At 35.4% G+C, this 20,006-nt stretch overlaps 1 protein-coding gene across 1 annotated transcript in view; it reads left to right on the forward strand.

Annotated features, from left to right (window-relative positions):
- Positions 1 to 1,598: 1,598 nt before the first annotated feature.
- LOC140046570 (ribosome-recycling factor, mitochondrial-like) overlaps positions 1,599 to 20,006 on the forward strand; it is a 216,208-nt gene continuing 197,800 nt past the window's right edge. Inside the window, exon 1 of the mRNA XM_072091268.1 lies at positions 1,599 to 1,784. Within this exon, the coding sequence (XP_071947369.1) occupies positions 1,774 to 1,784 (11 nt within the window). The 5' untranslated portion in view covers positions 1,599 to 1,773. The remainder of the gene's footprint in view (positions 1,785 to 20,006) is intronic.

Genomic DNA, 20,006 nt, shown 5'->3' on the forward strand with positions numbered 1-20,006 from the left:
GAGCAGGCGTTCCTAATAATCTGCTGCTGCTACCTAGACTGATTGTTCACCTTCTGACGATAATTGATTGGACCCCCCACGGCATCTGATAACCAACAACAAATTTACGACTGTTTCAATGATTTAATATCTGACGGCGTATTATTATAACATTGGCCTAGATTGACAGTCAAAGAAAGTCATTGTAAATACCTCCCTTTATGTTGACAGAGCCAAAATAAAGTTTTGACCATTATCGAATGATTATTTGACAGTGACTTATTATAATACCGGCCTGGTTGACAGCAAAAACGAAGTTATTATTTATTGATCAAGATTTTACAGATTTCCGTCTACATCTCAATAATACTGTATTATCAGCAAAGGCTTTCATATAGACTCTCTTCTCCCAGACGTTTTTTGGGTCCAGCAGCTACCTATAAATTATAGTCGAGTTTCCAAATTCACAAAACTGTCAGCCTTAGATACTAAAGCTACCGCTATGAAACAGCTTATTAATGAATGTGTCCTCCTGGGACATAGCTGGCAAGAGCCGCGGCGCGAAAAATATTGTAAGCAGTGTTAAGAAAATAATTACATTTCTTGCCATTGTAATATATGCCACAATAGGTTAATTTTGGTGATCATCCTACACTATGTACAGAGTCTACACACCTGGGTGGGTTGTATCATGTCGCACTGGTCGCACATATGCGAGCAAAAATGCAGATCAAATATAATGATTAATTGTTTCATATCACATGCTCAAGCAATTTGTTTCTAACATCCACAATACAACCCACTCTATTTTGTTTAGGTAGGATTGGTGTATTTGACCCGCAACTCGCGTTTTTCGACCCGCAACTCGCGTTTTCCGACCCGCAACTCGCGTTTTCCGACCCGCAACTCGCGTTCGTTTTCCGACTCGCAACTCGCACTTTCCGACTCGCAACTCGCACTTTCCGACTCGCAACTCGCACTTTCCGACTCGCAACTCGCACTTTCCGACTCGCAACTCGCATTTTCCGACTCGCAACTCGCACTTTCCGACTCGCAACTCGCACTTTCCGACTCGCAAGTCGCACTTTCCGACTCGCAACTCGCACTTTCCGACTCGCAACTCGCACTTTCCGACTCGCAACTCGCACTTTCCGACTCGCAACTCGCACTTTCCGACTCGCAACTCGCACTTTCCGACTCGCAACTCGCACTTTCCGACTCGCAACTCGCACTTTCCGACTCGCAACTCGCAACTTGCATTGAAGTAACACTCTTATTTCATAGACAAAAAATTCTAAAAATAATGCATGAACTATAGGAAAACGCTATACAAAATAGACGCGCGCGCCCTCAGCGTGCGAATTCTTTGACACAAAGATGGCTTCTAATTTTCAATGTCGTAACTCTTTATATATATGGCTAGCTCTGAGTAGTACTACCCCCATAGTCTCTCTGAAAATAAAGTTTGGGGAAAAAAGCTTATTTTATGCTTATATAAAATGTATCAAAGCCGATAAATGTAAGTGTGCCGAATCGTCTCAGGGCCGAATCGTCCCGGGCCGAATAGTCCCGGGCCGAATCGTCCCAGGGCCGAATCGTCCCGGGCCGAATTGTCTCAGGGCCGAATCGTCCCGTTAATACCAGAGAGAGAGAGGCTACCCACCACGTCGTAGGCTAGAATTTCATTGAAATTAACCCCATTCAGGATCGATCCCCCATTCACTTTCCGATTTTACGTTCAAAGGTACAGTAATTCAAATAGGCTAGGCCTACCCTAATTTAAAGTTTAAAGTCATGGATTTTTGGTAAGTTTTATTTTTAATAATACTAGGCCTAGGCCTAGCCTAGGCCTAGGGGTAGGCCCTCTAGACCTAGCTAGGCCCTAGCCTCTAGGGCTATAGGTATAGGAGGTAGGTCTGATATGGGATGCTAGTCAAGTCGCCTCATCGCAAAGTCGCCCCATACAAAGTCGCCCAATGGTAGTGGGACGAATCGACCCTAAGACGATTCGGCTCGGGACGATTCGGCCCTGCTGAGACGATTCGGCACACTTAATTTATCGGCTTTGATATGCACTTATACAGTAAGCATAAAATAAGCTTTTTTCCCCAAACTTTATTTATTTGAGAGACTATGGGGTAGCACTACTAGGGATAAAGATGCAATAAAGCAAACATTTTGAAAACATTGTCGAAAATGATCATTTTTTAGTCAAGCGAACGATGTAAACAAGTTACGCCCTCTGTTGGTGGCTTGGCGAATGCACGAAATAAACAAGGTTTTTCGAAGTAATAAATTGAATATAAAATTACGTTTTTTTAGTAATTTATTATATATTATATCAACTTTGTCAATATCAACAAAATACGGACTGTTAAACACCTTTAAAAACTTGATAAATACCAAAAAAATGAATATGAATTTGGTCTAAAGTGAGACGTTTCGGCCCAAAAGTGGGATATTTCGGCCCCAAAGTGGGCCGAATCGCCCCATCAATAGTGGGCCGAATAGTACACGGTTTCGTTAAAGATGTAATGTCCCTTGAAACAGAAAAAATGAAAAAAAAAATATTCTAAATTTAAATTAGCCATGTCAAAGTAATACCGTAAAACGGATCAGGTGCCGTTTTCGGCCACCTCGACTTGTATGGACTATACCATTATAAAAAGATGGGAAAATAGGGGTGTCCCATTTATTAATTGAGTGTGTTAAAATACTGCTGCTTTTGTTCTTTTGTTTTTCTTGTTGTTTCAGCAACAAATGTTACTTGGCTTCTTATAGTGCAATTCTGGGTAAGACTACATTTTTGTTCTTTAATGTTCACCACCTCCTAAATTGACCAAACTCACATTATATTTTATGTTACTTTATTTGGTTATCGTTGTGTAAATAAATTGTATATATTGTAACTCCAGTTCTTACTTCTTTCTGTACATGTGTTATTGAGCCGTGCATGTGACAAACGTTTGACAAAAACTAAGAGGGTCAGGCATTACTGATTGAAAACATAATAGGGAGGTTTCGCAACCTTACGAATACGATAACGAAAACGGATACGTCATACATTTGTGAAACTTTTGAGCTGATCCCCATTTCATATTCGTAAAGCGTATTCGTGTTGACGAATATCACCAGTCATATTTGTAACTACAAAACGAGTATAGTTTTTGATCTATTTTGCACATTTTGCATTTGAATCAGGAATGATTCATGATTATAATATAATTATAGATTTATTGAAAGTAATTTACTAAAGTAATTTACTAAAATGCCAAGTCAATTTTGATAAATAGCAGTTTTTAAAGTCCTCACTCACTTTGATGTTACGCTAGGCCTAGGCAGCCAAGCACCAAGCAACACGTACCTGCGCTTCGCTCAAATTTACCGCAGTCATATTTTGGACGCGCTTCAATATTTCGTTGCCATGCGAAACAGATTTTTTTATGGCTTACGAAAACGAATACGTGTGTGTGACGTATCCGTTTTCGTTATCGTATTCGTAAGATTGCGAAACCTCTCTAATGTGGAGTGCCCCGTAATTTAATTGATTCTACAGTACAATAGATCTTGTAAAGCTGTCTTGACAGCATTGTTGTTTATACAGTTTACTTTATTCTTACTTTCTTTGTTATTTAATGTCTTACTCAAAGAAAAGCCAGTTACACTGTTTTTATTTTGATTGTATTTAAGTTTAAGTTGACTGCACCACTATTGAGTGTGTTGTCAAAAGTGTTTTTCAAGTTAATATCATAACAGATAAGAAAATGATTTATAAAAAATGATATCAAACAACCTTAAAATTACATAAAATTGCATTTTGTTTTTCTGCTTTAAATTAATTCATGTTACCTTTTCATTTTCGGCAATTCCTAATTGAGGTGAATTTTCAACCCATAAAATCATATGAATATGTGGTGAGCCTATGGCTTGATATTCAACACGGTAAAAATAATCGATGACTTTACCAATAGGATGTGCATCAGATAGAATTACTTTTCTCAAAAAGTTATGAAACCTTTTATCAAACATTCGTGCAACTGTAACAGGATTATTAATTCAAACGCCATTATAGGCCTACAAGTTTGTTGTTATGTTTGTCTTTATCTTTACCCAAAATTATATTCAGTCGATCTTTTGGTTATCAAGATATATAACTATCAACCAATCCTACCAATCCTTCATGCTTATTCCACAGACAAGCAATTGTAAAAAATACGAATCAAACTTACCTGTTGAACAGGACCGATGTAGCCATCTGCGTGAACCATCGCATTCCATGGCTTGCTGTTTTCTTGTAACTTCCTTTATAGTTCAGTCAATCTAATGATATACCCACCACAAATTGCAATAGTAACAAAGCAGGTATTTTTGAATTCCTTATAAAGTGTAGAACGACATACTAAAAGTCACCGAAAATCAAAGCATTGGGTCAAGGGGTCAGAGGTCAATAAAGGTCATTTTAAGTCAAAATTAATATGCCCCATTAATTACATATATTTAACCATTTGAAATACATTATATACAAGTGTGATTTATGTCATCCGAAAGCTTATTAAATTTCCTATTCAGTGATATCAAACTTATAGTCATAACATTTTATTTAGCATGTCATTTTTGCGGAAAAACACAACATAATGTGTCAATTTTGACTAAAAATGTTGTTTTCGCTGTAAACAACAATGGTATACAAACAGGGATACCCTGGGGTGAACATTTCAGTCCAAAGTGATACACATGACCAGCTCAAGATGCAGATGAGTTCCTGTTCCTGTTGCTTCTGGATGATCTACATTCCATTTTTTCCAGATGGCATTTGTGTTGCCTTTGTTACAGTATTTATATTGGGATGTGTAAGTATTTTAACGATTTTTTAACCAGTAGAAATACAAAGATGTTCAACAGCAGTTTGACAATGACCTCCATGTTGTATGACGTTTGGACCATCTGGGCTGGATTGTCAACAGACCTGGTGATTGAAAAGGTTTCTATGAAAAGTCTCAAAGAAAACCAGAGGTTTGACAAGAGATTTAGGAATGAGTACATCCAGACCAAATCTGCGCTGAATGTAATGCCTCGCAATATTATCAGGGCGTTACTCCAGCAGCGGCCAACATAAGAACTTATGGCCACACGTCAGGAACACAATAGCAATTAAAAAATCCATTGGGTTACGACTCAGAGATTTCATACCATTGACACGGGAGTTACTGCAGGTGACTCGGAATATTGGCAATGTGGTATTAAGCATTGAATATTTTGGACTGATGTTAGGCCAGAAAGTCTTGCAATGTATTCAAGATCCTGGAAATAAAGTACATACAGGCAAATATGTGTGCATCGATCCTACAGTTCCAGAGGAGACTCGAGGGGACAACAAGGAAGTTTTTGAGCATGAACTTTGTTATCCACCAGCACTTTTTGAAACAACCAACTTACAATACTTTCAGGTAATAAACCAACATGATGCCATGTGGAAACAATGAATAGTCTAACTACTCAAATTAGTATATTATGCGCTTGAGCGAGTAAGACGTGTTTGTCCTGAGCTCCCGGTTTACACATATTTATCACAATGCCTCCTAAACGTACCGCAGCAGCTACAGCTGCTAAGGTTATTTCGCCAGTACGGCCGGCTAATCTAGGTACGCAGGATGTTACGCCTAGCGATGATGCAAACGGATATTCAAGCTCTTCATGTTAAGATCAATCAAATTATTACTACCTTGGATACATTTGGGAATCGCCTCACGAAACTAGAATCATCATCATGAAATGAACACTGAATTGAATTCGCAAAGACGTGAACTAAATGATCTGAAAAAGGCGTTTACCTACATGGAAAAGGAAAAGGGTAAGGAAATCAATACTTTATCTAGTAGCCTACGTGATAAAGCTGACGTAATCAAGATTAAACACCTTGAATCGTCAATTGAAGATCTGGAAAATTGTAGTAAACGAAATAATATTGTTATTTACAACATACCCGAGGGGTCTGAAAAGGATATGAAATGCGAGGTCTTTGTTGCTAACTTTTTCGTTAAACATATGAAACTGGATGCAGTTTCTGTCTTAGGTATGCAACAAAAGGAGTCTCAGACAACATGTACCGAATGCAAAATCAATTTATTCTTCTATGATAATTTCTTATTACATACGAACAAACACAAAACGATACAAACACAAAAACCATAGGCCTCAACCAAGTGAGTGACCGCAATTGAGGGCAATAATTTAACCTTATGGATAATAAATCTACTTATTCATTCATTCTTTCTTGGAGATCCAAGAAACATTTATTATATATGGCCTTTGGCCCAAATAATATACAATGTAATACAATATTAAATAAATATCAGTTGAGTGCGTTTAAAAATTCTGTTCTACGTTTAAATGAAAAAAATAAATATTTTCCAAGTTTAACAATAAGATCAGTATTTGTGGCAGACATAAGATAAATATATTTTAATTTAGTTGGGTTGTTTGTATAAAAGGAAAACATATATTTAGTTCTAATATCTGAATAAAATGGACAAACTAAAGTGAAATGATATTCATCTTCAATTGATTGTAAAGCACATAATTTGCATAATCTTTCATTTCTATTTATACAATTCCATCTTCCTTTTTCAATTTCTAATTCTAAAATTCCTAGTCGTATCTTAGTCATAATTTGTCTATGTTTGTAATTTGTTACTTTCGTTAGATATTCTTCAATTCCAAACTTATATTTAACGTGCTTGTAATATTGAAGCTTAGAGTGTATCCTAGTATCTTCGTAGAATTTCTGTCGTTCAATATCTGTAAGCCTTTGTTTAAAATTTGAAATAAAAGTATATATATTATTAACCTGTTGTGAGTACCATATGTTACCAAATCCATTTATGCATAGTATTTGTTTTACGTCATTGGCCCAACATTGCTCATTTCTTTGAGCTTTTCTATATTGAAAATCATAACATTGTTTAATAAATTTGTCATTATCCATTTGGATTACTCTAAGCCAATAACGAATTATATTAATGATAATTTGAATTTGGATAGTGAATCTTCCACATTCTCCTCTCACTGCAACACTTGGTGCAGAATTACCTATTCCTAGAATGTATTTACAGAATCTTAGATGAACTTTCTCTAATACTGATATATCATTTAAACCCCATATTTCGCTACCATAAAGTAAGATTGGCATAATCTTAACATCAAATATATGGTTCCATATATTAACTTGGAGGTTACCAAAACGTCTATGGGTCAATCCTTTTAATGTGAACAAAGCCTTATTAGCTTGTTGACAATTGTATTCTTTGGCTTTATTCCAATTACCATTTGAGTTGAAAACAACTCCTAAATATTTAAAGGATTTGACAATGTCAACTGTATTTCCATTGTAATTCCATTTTTCAAATTTGTTAAGATTACCACCATTCTTAAACACCATAATATTACTCTTGTTAACATTGACAGTTACTTCCCATCTTGTACAATAGGTAGATAACTTGTTTAAATAATATTGTAGACCATAAACGGTATCACCAAATAACATAAGGTCATCTGCATAGAGTAAATGATTAATTTTTAGATTTCCTATTTGGATTCTATGCTCGTCGCCTCCCTCATTTAATGTTTCACTCAAATCATTAATAAAAACATTAAATAAAAAGGACGAGAGTGGCGAACCCTGTTGTATACCTATTAGACATTTGAAAGAATTACTAATATTGCCGTCGACCTTAACATGTGCTGATAACTTATTGTACATTGAATTAATAACGTTTAACATTTTTCCTTTTACTCCTGAATTTTTTAGTTTTATGTGAAGATATTGATGTCCTACGGAGTCAAAGGCTCGTTTAAAATCAATGAAAGCAACATATACTTTCCCACGTTTTTTTCCTAGGTATTTATTCATGATTGTGTTAAGAATAAATACATTATCCGATGTTCTGAACCCCTTTCTAAAACCGGCTTGTTCCTGATGTAGAATGTTATTATCTTCTGCCCAAAATTGTAATCTTTTATTGATAATATGTAAGAAAATTTTAGCAAAAACAGGAATAAGTGATATTCCTCTATAATTCTCTGGTTGTTCTTTGTCACCTTTTTTAAATATTGGGACAATAAGGCTGGTTGCCCATTGCTGTGGAAACTGTCCTGTATTATAAATTATATTATATAATTTTGTTATTAGATTGATTACATTTTGAGATGAGTGTATAAAAAGTTCTGGTAATAATCCATCGATTCCAGGTGATTTACCTGTTTTTTGGGATTTAATGGCATGAATTACCTCATCTACTGTAATGTCATTATTTAGGTTAGGTTCGTTTTCATTTACAGCAGGTTCATCATTAATGATACTTTCTACATTTTGATTATCTCTATTTTCATCAATATGAAATAAGGATTCGAAATGAGTGCGCCATGTATTAATACATATGTTACTTGGAAAATTTGGTTTTGTTTGTTTTAGTTTAATCCAGAATGATTTGGAGTTTTTTTTTCCTAATGATCTAATCAATTCTGTACGTGATCTTTTAATATAGCTGTATTTCTTATTTTTTATTAATGTTTTATATTCTTTTTTTATTTCCAGGTATGCATTAAGCAATGTTTGTGTACGATTGTGTCGGAATCTATTTAAATTTCTTCGAGCTTTGTTTTTAAGTGCAAGACATTGATTGTCATACCATGTGTCTTTAGCTTTAGTTGTTTTATTGTTGGAATTCCTATGGATAATTCCTTTACATGCATATTCATACAATCTACCTACAGTTGAAACCGCTTCATCAATTAGGTTATCATTAATCAAGTTAGTTATTTCATTTTTAAGTTCATCGATTTTATTATGCTGTAATCTTAATTTAAATGTTTCAGTATATGTTTCTGACCAATTGAATTTAGTTTGTTTAGGATTAGGACAATTTTCAATATTTAATTTTTTTATTTTTATATTATCTTTAGTTAGTAGGCCTAATTGAAACGTAATTGGCATATGATCAGATTCTATTCTATTTTCTACTTTCAAATCTTCTATGTACCTGAAGTTATCAGCTTTTGTCAATATATAATCGACTACGCTTTTGCCTTGTTGTCCTATGAAAGTGTAACTTTTACTATACATTGGGTTAATTCTACCATTAGCAATTCTTAAATTCGTTTCTTTACAAAAATTGAGAAGATCTATGCCATAATTATTCGTGACGTTATCTTCATTAATTCTAATTTTTACATTACCTTCATCATCTTCAATATATAATTCGTTATCCCAATCTATTGGGCATACATCGTTGTTGACATAATCCAATAAATCTCCTGTTCTACCATTGAAGTCTCCAACAATGAATATTTGATTTTTATTATTATATTTATATAAATATTCAGCGTATTCGTTTGTAAGTATTTCATATAAATTGTTATTATTAGCATATGGGGAGTTTTTATTATAAAAAACTAGCTATTATTATAGAATCGTTCTCCGTTTTGATTCGTAACCACATAATATACTTAGATAAGCTAGGTAATTCTTTAACTTTGATATTAGTTTTATAATATATCATAATTCCACCTGTATTTCTACCACGGTGTTGTAACTTTTCTTGCATTTTACTTATACAATTATATCCCTTAATGTAGTAGTCATCACTATAAGTTGTCCAAGTTTCAACCAAACATATTACATCGAAATCACAAATAAATTTTATAAATTCACAATCACTAAAATTACTTTTTAAACCATTTATATTCCACACAATAGTCTTTAAAGAGGTGGACGTGTAAATACTTTTACTTATATTTTTATTTGTAACATTGGTATATATATTGTTATTATTGACGTTGTTATTCCTATTATTAACGTCGGCGTTTATGTTATCGTTATCTATACCATTTGTTTGACCATTATTAGTTGTATTGTCAATGTTTTCTTTTTCCTGATTTTCGTTATTATTCTCACCTTTATTATTATTATTATTGTCATTTACGTCATTATCAACAATTGTACCAATAATATTATTACATTTGTTGTTTATTTGATATGTGTTTGGGCCATGGCCGGACCCCTATCTAGGTTTATATCTACTATACTTAACTACTTTATCATTATCTATATCATATGTAAAAGTTTCGTCATCAATAATGAGTTTATCGTATCTTATTTTGAACGGTTTTCCGCTTTTAATAGCTTCATCTATTTTTGGTTGTAAATTTTTTCTGATCTTACGAACTCTTGCTGTGTAATCTTCGCTGATAGTAATTTGTTTCCTTCTTCATTTTTGTTCATTTTTCGACGTTTTCTACTTGCTTTTAGAACATTTTCTTTAGTTTTGTAATCTTTGAATTTCACAATGATCGGTCTCGGTTTAAATCTTGCGTTGAGCCTATGTGCCCTCTCAATCTCAATATTCTCCCCACCAATACCGAGATCATTTGTAAAGTGTTCTTTTACTTTCTTCTCACTCTGATCCCAATTCTCATGTTCGCTATCTATTACTCCATATACTATCAGGTTGTTACGTCTGCTTTGACCTTCAATTTTGTCTATATGTTTGATTAATTGTAAGTTCATTGTTTAAGTACTTAAGTATGACCTGTCTCCAATTACCAGGACTCTCCCAGTATAGTTCATAAATAATTGCCACTCAGGGCTTACAGAGTAAATACTAGCTCCAGTGTGGTACTTATGTGACTTAAATGTCAACAATCAACTGTTATTACCCAACGCAATTCAAATAATATAGAAATATACTACTGCTTATTATTCTGATACTGCGGATTTACAACAACAAGTTATCTTTTCAAATGTCCAAGTGTCAGCTACAGTTCCACACGCTAGCCGTCTTCTTCTTCCAGTGGTTAACGTGGTCAAAATGGCTGTGGCTTTCAGACTTCCTCCGGTTGTACAATTTACAGATTGTTAAGTGTAACCTCATGGACTTGAATGTAGGTGTAACAAATTCTATGGTGAACTTCAATTATCATAAGAAACATACATTTTTATCAAGCGACTATTAGGTATAACTTATATACTCACAATGTCCACTGCCAAAGGCTGCTTAGACTATCATAGGAGACGACGAATTCCATGCACGTTCAGCTGGGAGCCTTGTCGGGAGTTTCAATCCGCGATACTTACCTTTAGTGATTCTTACCTTTAGTGATTAAAAGAGGCTGTGAGCTTAATGCTCGTAATAGTTGCCTCCTCTCCTTTTGTTTATGTGAATGTCGAGGTTGTTTTTGAATGAATTTGTGTTTGTGCTGTTAATGACATGTTCTGGTAGTGAGTTCCATTTGTTGATTGCTCTGACGTCAAAATAGGTATCTCTCCTGATGGTTTTGTATCTAGGTTTAGATAGTGTAAGTGAGTGTCCTCTGGTTATATAACCTCCGGGGTTCTGCCTTAGAGTGAAAAATGAATTTGCCTCAATGTTTACTATACCACGGATAATTTTGAACATTTCAATGAGATCACCTCTATCTCGTCTTTCTTCGAGTGTTGGTAGGTGAAGCATGGCAAGACGCTCATCAGCGGGAAGATTCCTAAGTTCAGGTACAAGTTTGGTTGCTCGGTTTTGTGCTCTTTCTAAAATCTTCTTGAGTCCAACTTGGTTAGGTGACCACACTTGTACACAGTACTCTAAGAGTGGACGAATTAGCGTTTTATACAATGGGATGAACATCTCTTTATCTAAGTAAGTGAAGGTACGCCTAATCATTGCAATTCTGCCATTAGCTTTTGCGACAATCTTGTTTACGTGGGTTTTGAATTTGAAATCTGTAGTAACAGTTATTCCCAGATCACTTTGCTCAGTCACAGATGCAAGATCAGTGTCACCAAGACGATATGTATGATTAGGATTTTGCGACCTCATATGTACAATACAACATTACACTTTGTCTCATTGAACTGGAGAAGCCAGCATTTACTCCATGTGTTGAGTTTGTCAAGGTCTTTTTGAAGCATTTGGGCATCATTTTCAGAGCGTATGCGGCGATATACTTTTGCATCATCCGCAAATAACTTGCCGTTGGAGTTGATTGAGTCAAGAATGTCATTTATAAAGATCAGGAAGAGTACTGGACCTAGTACTGAGCCTTGGACGACTCCACTAGTCACTGGTAGCCAACATGATAGTTGCCCTTTAACAGAGACACGCTGACGTCTATCATGAAGAAAGTTGGATGTCCACTTTAGGATTTTGCCTGATATACCCATTGCTCTCAGTTTAGCTATCAGTCTTTCATGAGGTACCATATCAAATGCTTTACGGCAGTCTAGATATACAACATCGACAGAGTCACCATCGTCAAAAGAGTTGTGTGCAGCAAGAACGATTTGGTCTGAAACCATTTTGATGTTTACTCAAGATGTTGTTTCTTTCGAGGTGGGATACCATGGCACTTTTGATGATCCTCTCTAGTAGTTTGCCAACAACGGATGTCAGACTAATAGGCCTGTAGTTTGATGGGTTTATTTTGGCACCAGCTTTATGGATAGGTGTGACGTTCGTGTCTTTCCATTCCCTTGGTATGCTACCGGAACTAACAGATTTGCAAAAGATAATATGTAAAGGAACAGACAAACTTTTGATGCATTCCTTCAGTACCCGAGGATGAACACCATCCGGGCCTGGTGATGAGTTCGAGTTTAGTTGGTTGATGGCGGATTCGACTTCATCAATGTTAATTTCTAGGTCATCTAGCAGTGAGCCCTCAAACACATTATCAGGTATCGGTATTTCGTTTGTGTCTTCGGTAACATAAACTGCGTTAAATGTTGAATTTAGAATTTCACTGTTTTCTAGGCTAGATGTTGAGAGAGAGCCATCAGGTCATTTAAGTTGAGTTGCTTCAGCTTTTATTGATGTGCGGCTTCTAGCATATGCATAAAACGCCTTTGGGTTGATTTTTATGTTGAGTGCCAGGTCACGTTCAAATGATGCCTTTGCTCGTCTCACAGCTGTTACTGAAATGTTGCGTGCTTGACAGTATTTCTTGTACCTTGCTTTTGTTTGTCTTTTGTGGTAGTGTTTCCAGGCTTTTTCCTTTGCTGCTATCTTGGAAAGGGTCTTGGCAGTCATCCATTTCTGTTTGCTAGGAGTGCAAGAGTGTGTAGTTTTAGTAAGTTGTACAAAGTTTGATGTTACTTGCTGATACTTGTCATGAAAGAACTCCCATGCTTCAATAGATGATTTGTCATTTAGCAGTTTGTTCCAGTTGTAGGAACTGAAGTGAAAGTTCATTGCAGAGTAGTCGCCCTTGTGGTAATTAAGTTTGGTAGTGGTGGTGTCTTCCTTTGAAAGCACTGATCCCTTTTCGAGTAGGAAATCAAAGGCCAATGTTGCATGATCACTCTTGCCGATAGGTGGTAAATAATTGATTTGATCTATTTCGAGTTCATTTTCAGTGAAGATTAAGTCAAGTGTAGATGGTCGATCATTGCCCCTAACCCTTGTTTTGTCATGTACATGTTGAACAAGAAGGTTGTCACAACATGTTTCATAGAACAGCTGTTGGTCACTCTCTGGTAAGCCATGCACAATGTGATCTGTCCAGTTAATCTCTTTGTAGTTGAAGTCTCCGGCTATAATAAGTTGGTCATGTTCAATATTACACATCTGATTTATAGACAGATTTATTGATGTGTTATAATTGCGGGTAGAGTTCGGGGGTCTATAAATACATGCAACAGCTAGTTTCTTGTCGCCAAATCTAAGTGAACAAACGCAAATTTCACTGTCAGTCCAAACAGGTTCTTGGATAATTTCTCAAATAATATCATTTTTAATCAAAATGGCTACTCTGCTGTCCTTAATGTTAGGCCTGTCTCTACGATAAACTGAAAAGTTTTTAGTATCAAAATAAAAGTCGCTTGAATCGTTTTCTTTCAGTTTTGTTTCAACTGTAAAAATAATATGTGGTTTTTCTTCCAAAATTAAAGTTTGTAAGAGGTCGGCTTTATTTGAGATGCCATCTAAGTTAGTGTAGATGCACTTGAGGCAGCTAGGTGGTTGCTGGCTTGTGCTGTACTTTGACGTTGAGGTTTGAGCCTGATGTTGGGGTCTATCAGCACTAGTTTTTCCCGCTTTATGACCCACTTCTGGTTGGTTACGCCTGACAGGCGTAATTGGTCGTTTTTTGTATCTCGAATGGACTCCATAGCATTTCGTTCTGCTCGTTCTTTCTTTGTGCGGTCTGGGTACATAACTACGTGCAGATAGAGGTTTGAAAGCGTTAGTTGGTTTCTCGCTACCCTTGATAATAGTTTGTACTTGGTAGTTTCGTCCGCAAACATGGCTTTAACAAGTCTTGTTCTATTGCTGTTTGGAGGTCGGGTTGTGTCATTAAGCCTGATTGCGGATACCACTTCTACTTGTCCAAGACCTGATGCAGCTGCAATCTTTTTTACTGATTCAATATCGTTTGATGATTCAGATAGTCCTTGAATAATGATATTGCATTTTCTCCGTGATCTTTCTTCTAGATCTTGTCTAAAATCGATAAGCTTAGTATCTATGGCTTCGTTGAATTCAACGGATTCGCTGTAGTCTGTCTTGGATTCAAGTGTGTTTATTCGATCTTCGGTATCTGCAACACGGCTCTCGAGCACTGTAAACCGCTGTTTGAGTTCTTTGAAAATTTTAGCACCTTTAAATAAATCAAGGAGTGACCCTTTTTCACTTCTACATTGTATGCAGATAAATGGGGGTGAGCCATCTTCAGAGAGAAATTTAAACCCTGCATCACTTAAATATTGGCATTTAGGGTGATACCATTTATCACATCCATCGCAGGCGATGCAATCATCTTTTTCTATACAATTATATGAAGGATTTCCAGGGCACAAGTATGTAGATTCAATTGCAGCTGATGTTGACTCAGGCTGAGGTAGGCTAGGCCTGATGTCTGTTGGTAGCCCACTGCCCTGGGCTGAAGCAGACCTGCTTTGCCTTGTGGAGGTGTTAGGAGGTGGCCTAGGATTTTGTGGCTTTTTGCTTCCTTTATCCATGTTGGTTGATAGTAATGTTGAGTGTATGTTATGAAGGAGAGGGTTAAACAATCTATTACACCTAATTACCTCTAGTAAAACACTTGGTAAGATGAATTTTGACTTGTAGAATTTTAGACTAGTAGCAGGACATGTGTAACCTCTGACATCCAACTGCGCTCACCCCAGTCCGTCGGTTTATAACTGAACTACAACAATATGAGCATCATGGTTCTACCAATTCTTATAAAAGGCCAGGCTTATACAGTTAGGTGCAACCAATGCACACTCTAATAAGCTCTAAACAATCACTCCTAGATGTCCCGCACAATTGGCTGTGGGAGTTAATGACTCAACGCAATGATGTTGAGAGATTGAGTGCCTAACATTTCGCAAACCACGCTAGACGACGCTTCGCCTCACCGGGCGAACAATATGCAAATTTTGCCGCCGCAACAATACCTTGAAATATGCTAGGATCCTATACCTACCGCTCTAGAGAGGGCACTATACTAGACTATAGTTTTCGAATGTGACACCGGCATATTTTATTCTGATATATCTGACCATTTCCCAGTTTTTTCTTTAATTCAAAAGTCCATATCATCTTCTTCAACTTTAAACACTACGCCCAAATACATTTATTTGAAATGTGAGACGAATAATTCTATCTCATCACTAAACAACAGTTTATTAGATGAAGATTGGTCTTATATATATTATTATTATTATTATTATTATTATTTATTGCCAAAAACCAGTTACAAACAAACAAAAACACAGAAACTAAGGGAGTAGGCAGGAACCTAAAAGTGAACCTAATCACTATAACAAGAGTTCAGGTTCCGTACTCCCAAAGTAACAACAATGATATAAAATAAACTATATAAAAATATTTAAATAACAAATAGACGAATCAACAGTGTCAATATAAAATAAACGGATAAAATACATAATAGTCGATTCAACAAAGTGCAATATAAAACATGTGATTTAAGTGAATTTAAAAATGTTGGAAAACTGTCTAAAATTAAACCTAGGGAATATATTAATAGCGGAATGATGAAGACAATTGGTTCGAGCATAGTGATGAATGAACTTAAGTGTATCAAGGTGACGGCCATTAACAACTATAGATTGACGAACACTACTACAATCAACCGTTCCAATAAGTAATTTACAAACAAAGGATAACAGAAGATAATTTCTTCGATGAGATAGTGTAGGCCAATTTAGCTTAGTGAGACGTTCCTCGTATTCCATTTCACCTCTTGTTTGTTAAGGACAAGCCTAGTAGCCCTTCGCTGGACTGCCTCGATACGTTCCGTAAGTTTTTTGGTTCGAGGCAACCACGCTGGGACACTATATTCAAGGATGGGGACAATGAGAGCTTTATAGAGTGAGAAAATAACTGAAGGGGATGATCCTCCTGCAATACTAGTAATAAAACCCAACATTCGATTTGAACGAGAAATAATTAAGTTTACATGGTCATCCCAAGTAAGTTCACTATTAATCGTTAATTATGTTAATTATGTTAATTATAACATAGACAATGATCTATAACATAGACAACATGACTATAACATAGAAAATGATCCCAACCACGCTTATAACAGTTTTCATGATAGATTTAGCACCCTCTACAATGATAGTATTAAAACTGTTCGACGTAAACATAACCTCATTAAAGAAACTACAAAGCCATGGATAACCCATGGGCTAATGAAATCCATCGATACCAGAAACAAATTATATAAAAAATACCTTAAATCTGGTAAACAAAAGGACAGAGATAAGTATACTCAACATAGGAACAAACAGTGGTGGCGCCAGTGGGGGGGCTACGGGGGGGCTCTAGCCCCCTCGTCGGGGAGCCTAGCCCCCCGTCGGGGAACACGGGTACTTTTTGTCGGGGAATATAATATACAGTAAAAAACGTTCGCGTTCACTTCATACAGCTTCAGCGCCTAGAAAACCACGACGTTCCATTGACCGTGAGAGTACGTCAGAGGGCTATTATGCACTTTTATGCATTCATTATTGCCAGCGATCTAACTTACTACTAAACATTAGCTAGGTACGCACTTGTCTGGCGGTATCCCTTTGTACGAATCGTTCAACGTTGGGTTGAGACGCGTGATATCAAGTTCCATCCAGGGACCAAAATGTGTACTGTAGTTATTTTCCAGGCGCAGTTTACCGACGGTTACGTCGTGTACTGTGTCGACGTACGCTACACTACAGCAAAAACGAATTAAGTTAATTGTTCGTATGTTCACCAATCTTTTAATTTACTTAGCTCAGCCCCAACAATAAAGCTGGTCATATTTCGAAGTACAAGAAGTGCATTTTCCGGGACCTAACATCTCTATTTTTTTTTCTACATTTCTTAGCTCAGTCACAACCATGATAGGGACTTATATATTTTGTTTCATGTTTTGAAGTATAATAAGTCCAATTTCCGGGACCTCCAACTCTATTTTTCTAAATTTTCTTTGAACTTTTATTTTTTAAATTGAAAAATATGGATTGAAACAGTCATCGCGCATCGTTTTTTTGCACGCAGTATTTTATTTATGCATTATAAAAAATGGAAAAAATGGCTACCCTAAATCTGATTAAAATGAACTCAAATGACGCTAGAACGCATTGCTTCCGGGGGCTTCGCCCCCTGGACCCCCACCGGGGGCCCTTGGCGGCCCCCAGCCTAGTGATGCTCGCTTTGCTCGCATAGCCCCCTCGTCGGGGAATGTAGCCCCCGCGTCGGGAAGATCCTTGCGCCACCCCTGGGAACAAAATTACCAATTTACTTCGTATAACAAAAAAGAAATATTTTTCTGATAAATTTAATCTTTATAAACACGATATTCAAAAAACTTGGCAAACAATCAATAATGTACTGGGAAAAAATTCTAGAAAACCTCTGCCCTCGTATTTTTTACATAACAATTCTAAAATTTTAGATCCTCAACAAATTACCTCTAAATTTAATGACTACTTTATTAACATAGGCCCTAAACTTGTCAACAATATTAAAACATCAACTATCAATAATAATACTGATTTTACTACCTCTCTTTCTCAACCATTGAACAATTCTCTTTTTTTAACCCCGGTTACTGAAAATGAAGTAATCAATATGATTTATGGACTCCAAAATAAAAAATGCCCTGGTTTCGATGGCTTTTCAAACAAAATTATCAAATATATTTCTTACTCCATATGCAAACCACTTACCCATATTTTTAATAGTTTACAAACTGGTATTTTCCCTGATTTACTAAAAATTGGTTGTTCCGATTTATAAAAAAGATGATGTTCATCATTTTAGTAAACTATAGACCAATTTCCTTACTTCCTGTCTTAATTTATATTAGATTCTCGTCCTTTTTAACAAGCACAATATATTATTTGAACATCAGTATGGATTTAGGAAAAACTTCTCAACTGATCTTGCTTTATTAGACATTTATGATAATATAACTAAAGCCCTAAGTAATGATACATTTACTATTGGACTTTTCCTTGACTTGTCAAAGGCATTTGACACCATTAACCATGATATCCTATATAAACTTAGACATTATGGAGTCAGAGGCCTTCCTCTTCAACTCATTACAAGTTATCTATCTAATCGTTACCAATTTACCTCTGTCAATTCCTTTATTTCTAGTTACTCACTTATTACATGTGGAGTTCCCCAAGGCTCAATCTTAGGCCCACTTTTATTTTCTATTTTCATTAACGACATACCCTCCAGCTCTAGAATACTCAAATTTATTCTTTTTGCCGACGATACTAACATATTTTATTCACATTCTAATCTTAACACTTTATTTAATATCATAAACAATGAACTTTGTAACATATCAAACTGGTTAAAATGCAACAAATTAATTCTTAACATATCCAAAACCAATTACATTATTTTTTCAAAACCTAAAGCCAAAACAAAAACAGATAAAAATATATACATTGACAAAATGCTAATTAACCATGTTCATGAAATCAAGTTCCTTGGTGTCACTATTGACTCAAATTTGACATGGAAGCAACATATTAATACAACCAGTAGCTTGATTGCTAGAAACATAGGTATAATTAACAAACTTAAACATCTACTCCCTCAACAAATCCTACTCACATTATACATATGTCTTAGTTTTACCTTATCTTTCATATATTAATTTAAGTTGGGCCGTTACCTTAGATAAGTTCGATACATTGTGCCCATGGCTAGTAATGAGACTACCCATATTGACTGCTTGTTCAAATTACAAAAACGTGCTTTACGTATTTGTGCAGGGCAATCTTATAGATCACATTCGAAATTACTTTTTTATAAGCTAACGTTCTAAACATTTATGATTTGATTAAGCTTCAGATAGCTCTATTTATGTTCCGCTTATCTAAAAATATCTTGCCTTTTCATATAAGTTCTCTATTTTCAAAAACTGCTGATGGTCATACACATACTGTAACACTAGAAGTTTGATAAATAATTTTATTCCTGATAAGTCGTTTTATAAGCCCCGTCGTCACTCTGTTTTTTATGTTGGACCTAAGCTCTGGAGAGTTATCTCACAAGAGTTAAAAAGAAAATGTACAGTCTCTAGTTTTAAATACAACTACAAAAAGCTTTTAGTCTCTGAATATAATAAATAATTTATTAGTACTTAAATACTACGTATTTATTATTATTATTAACTTATTATTACTTGTGCAAATGCTAAAGTTTAAAACACTTATGATTCATTTTAATAACTTATACTCTGTTTTTCTTATTTATTTACTTTTTAAATTTTTTATTTTACTTATGTATTTTTACTTCTTATTTTATATTCTTACTATGTATTAATTACTCGTCATACTTGATAATGTTTATTGTATCTTTTCTGGTGGGTAAGCCTTAAAGTTCTTTGAACTTATATGCCCACCAGCCACACATCTTTCTTGTATATATATATGTTTATTGTTACTTAATTATCATATTCATTTTGTGTGGAAAATCAATAAAAAACAAACAAAAACATCCAACTCA

This window comes from Antedon mediterranea, chromosome 4, assembly GCF_964355755.1.
Source record: "Antedon mediterranea chromosome 4, ecAntMedi1.1, whole genome shotgun sequence".
Taxonomy (NCBI): domain Eukaryota; kingdom Metazoa; phylum Echinodermata; class Crinoidea; order Comatulida; family Antedonidae; genus Antedon; species Antedon mediterranea.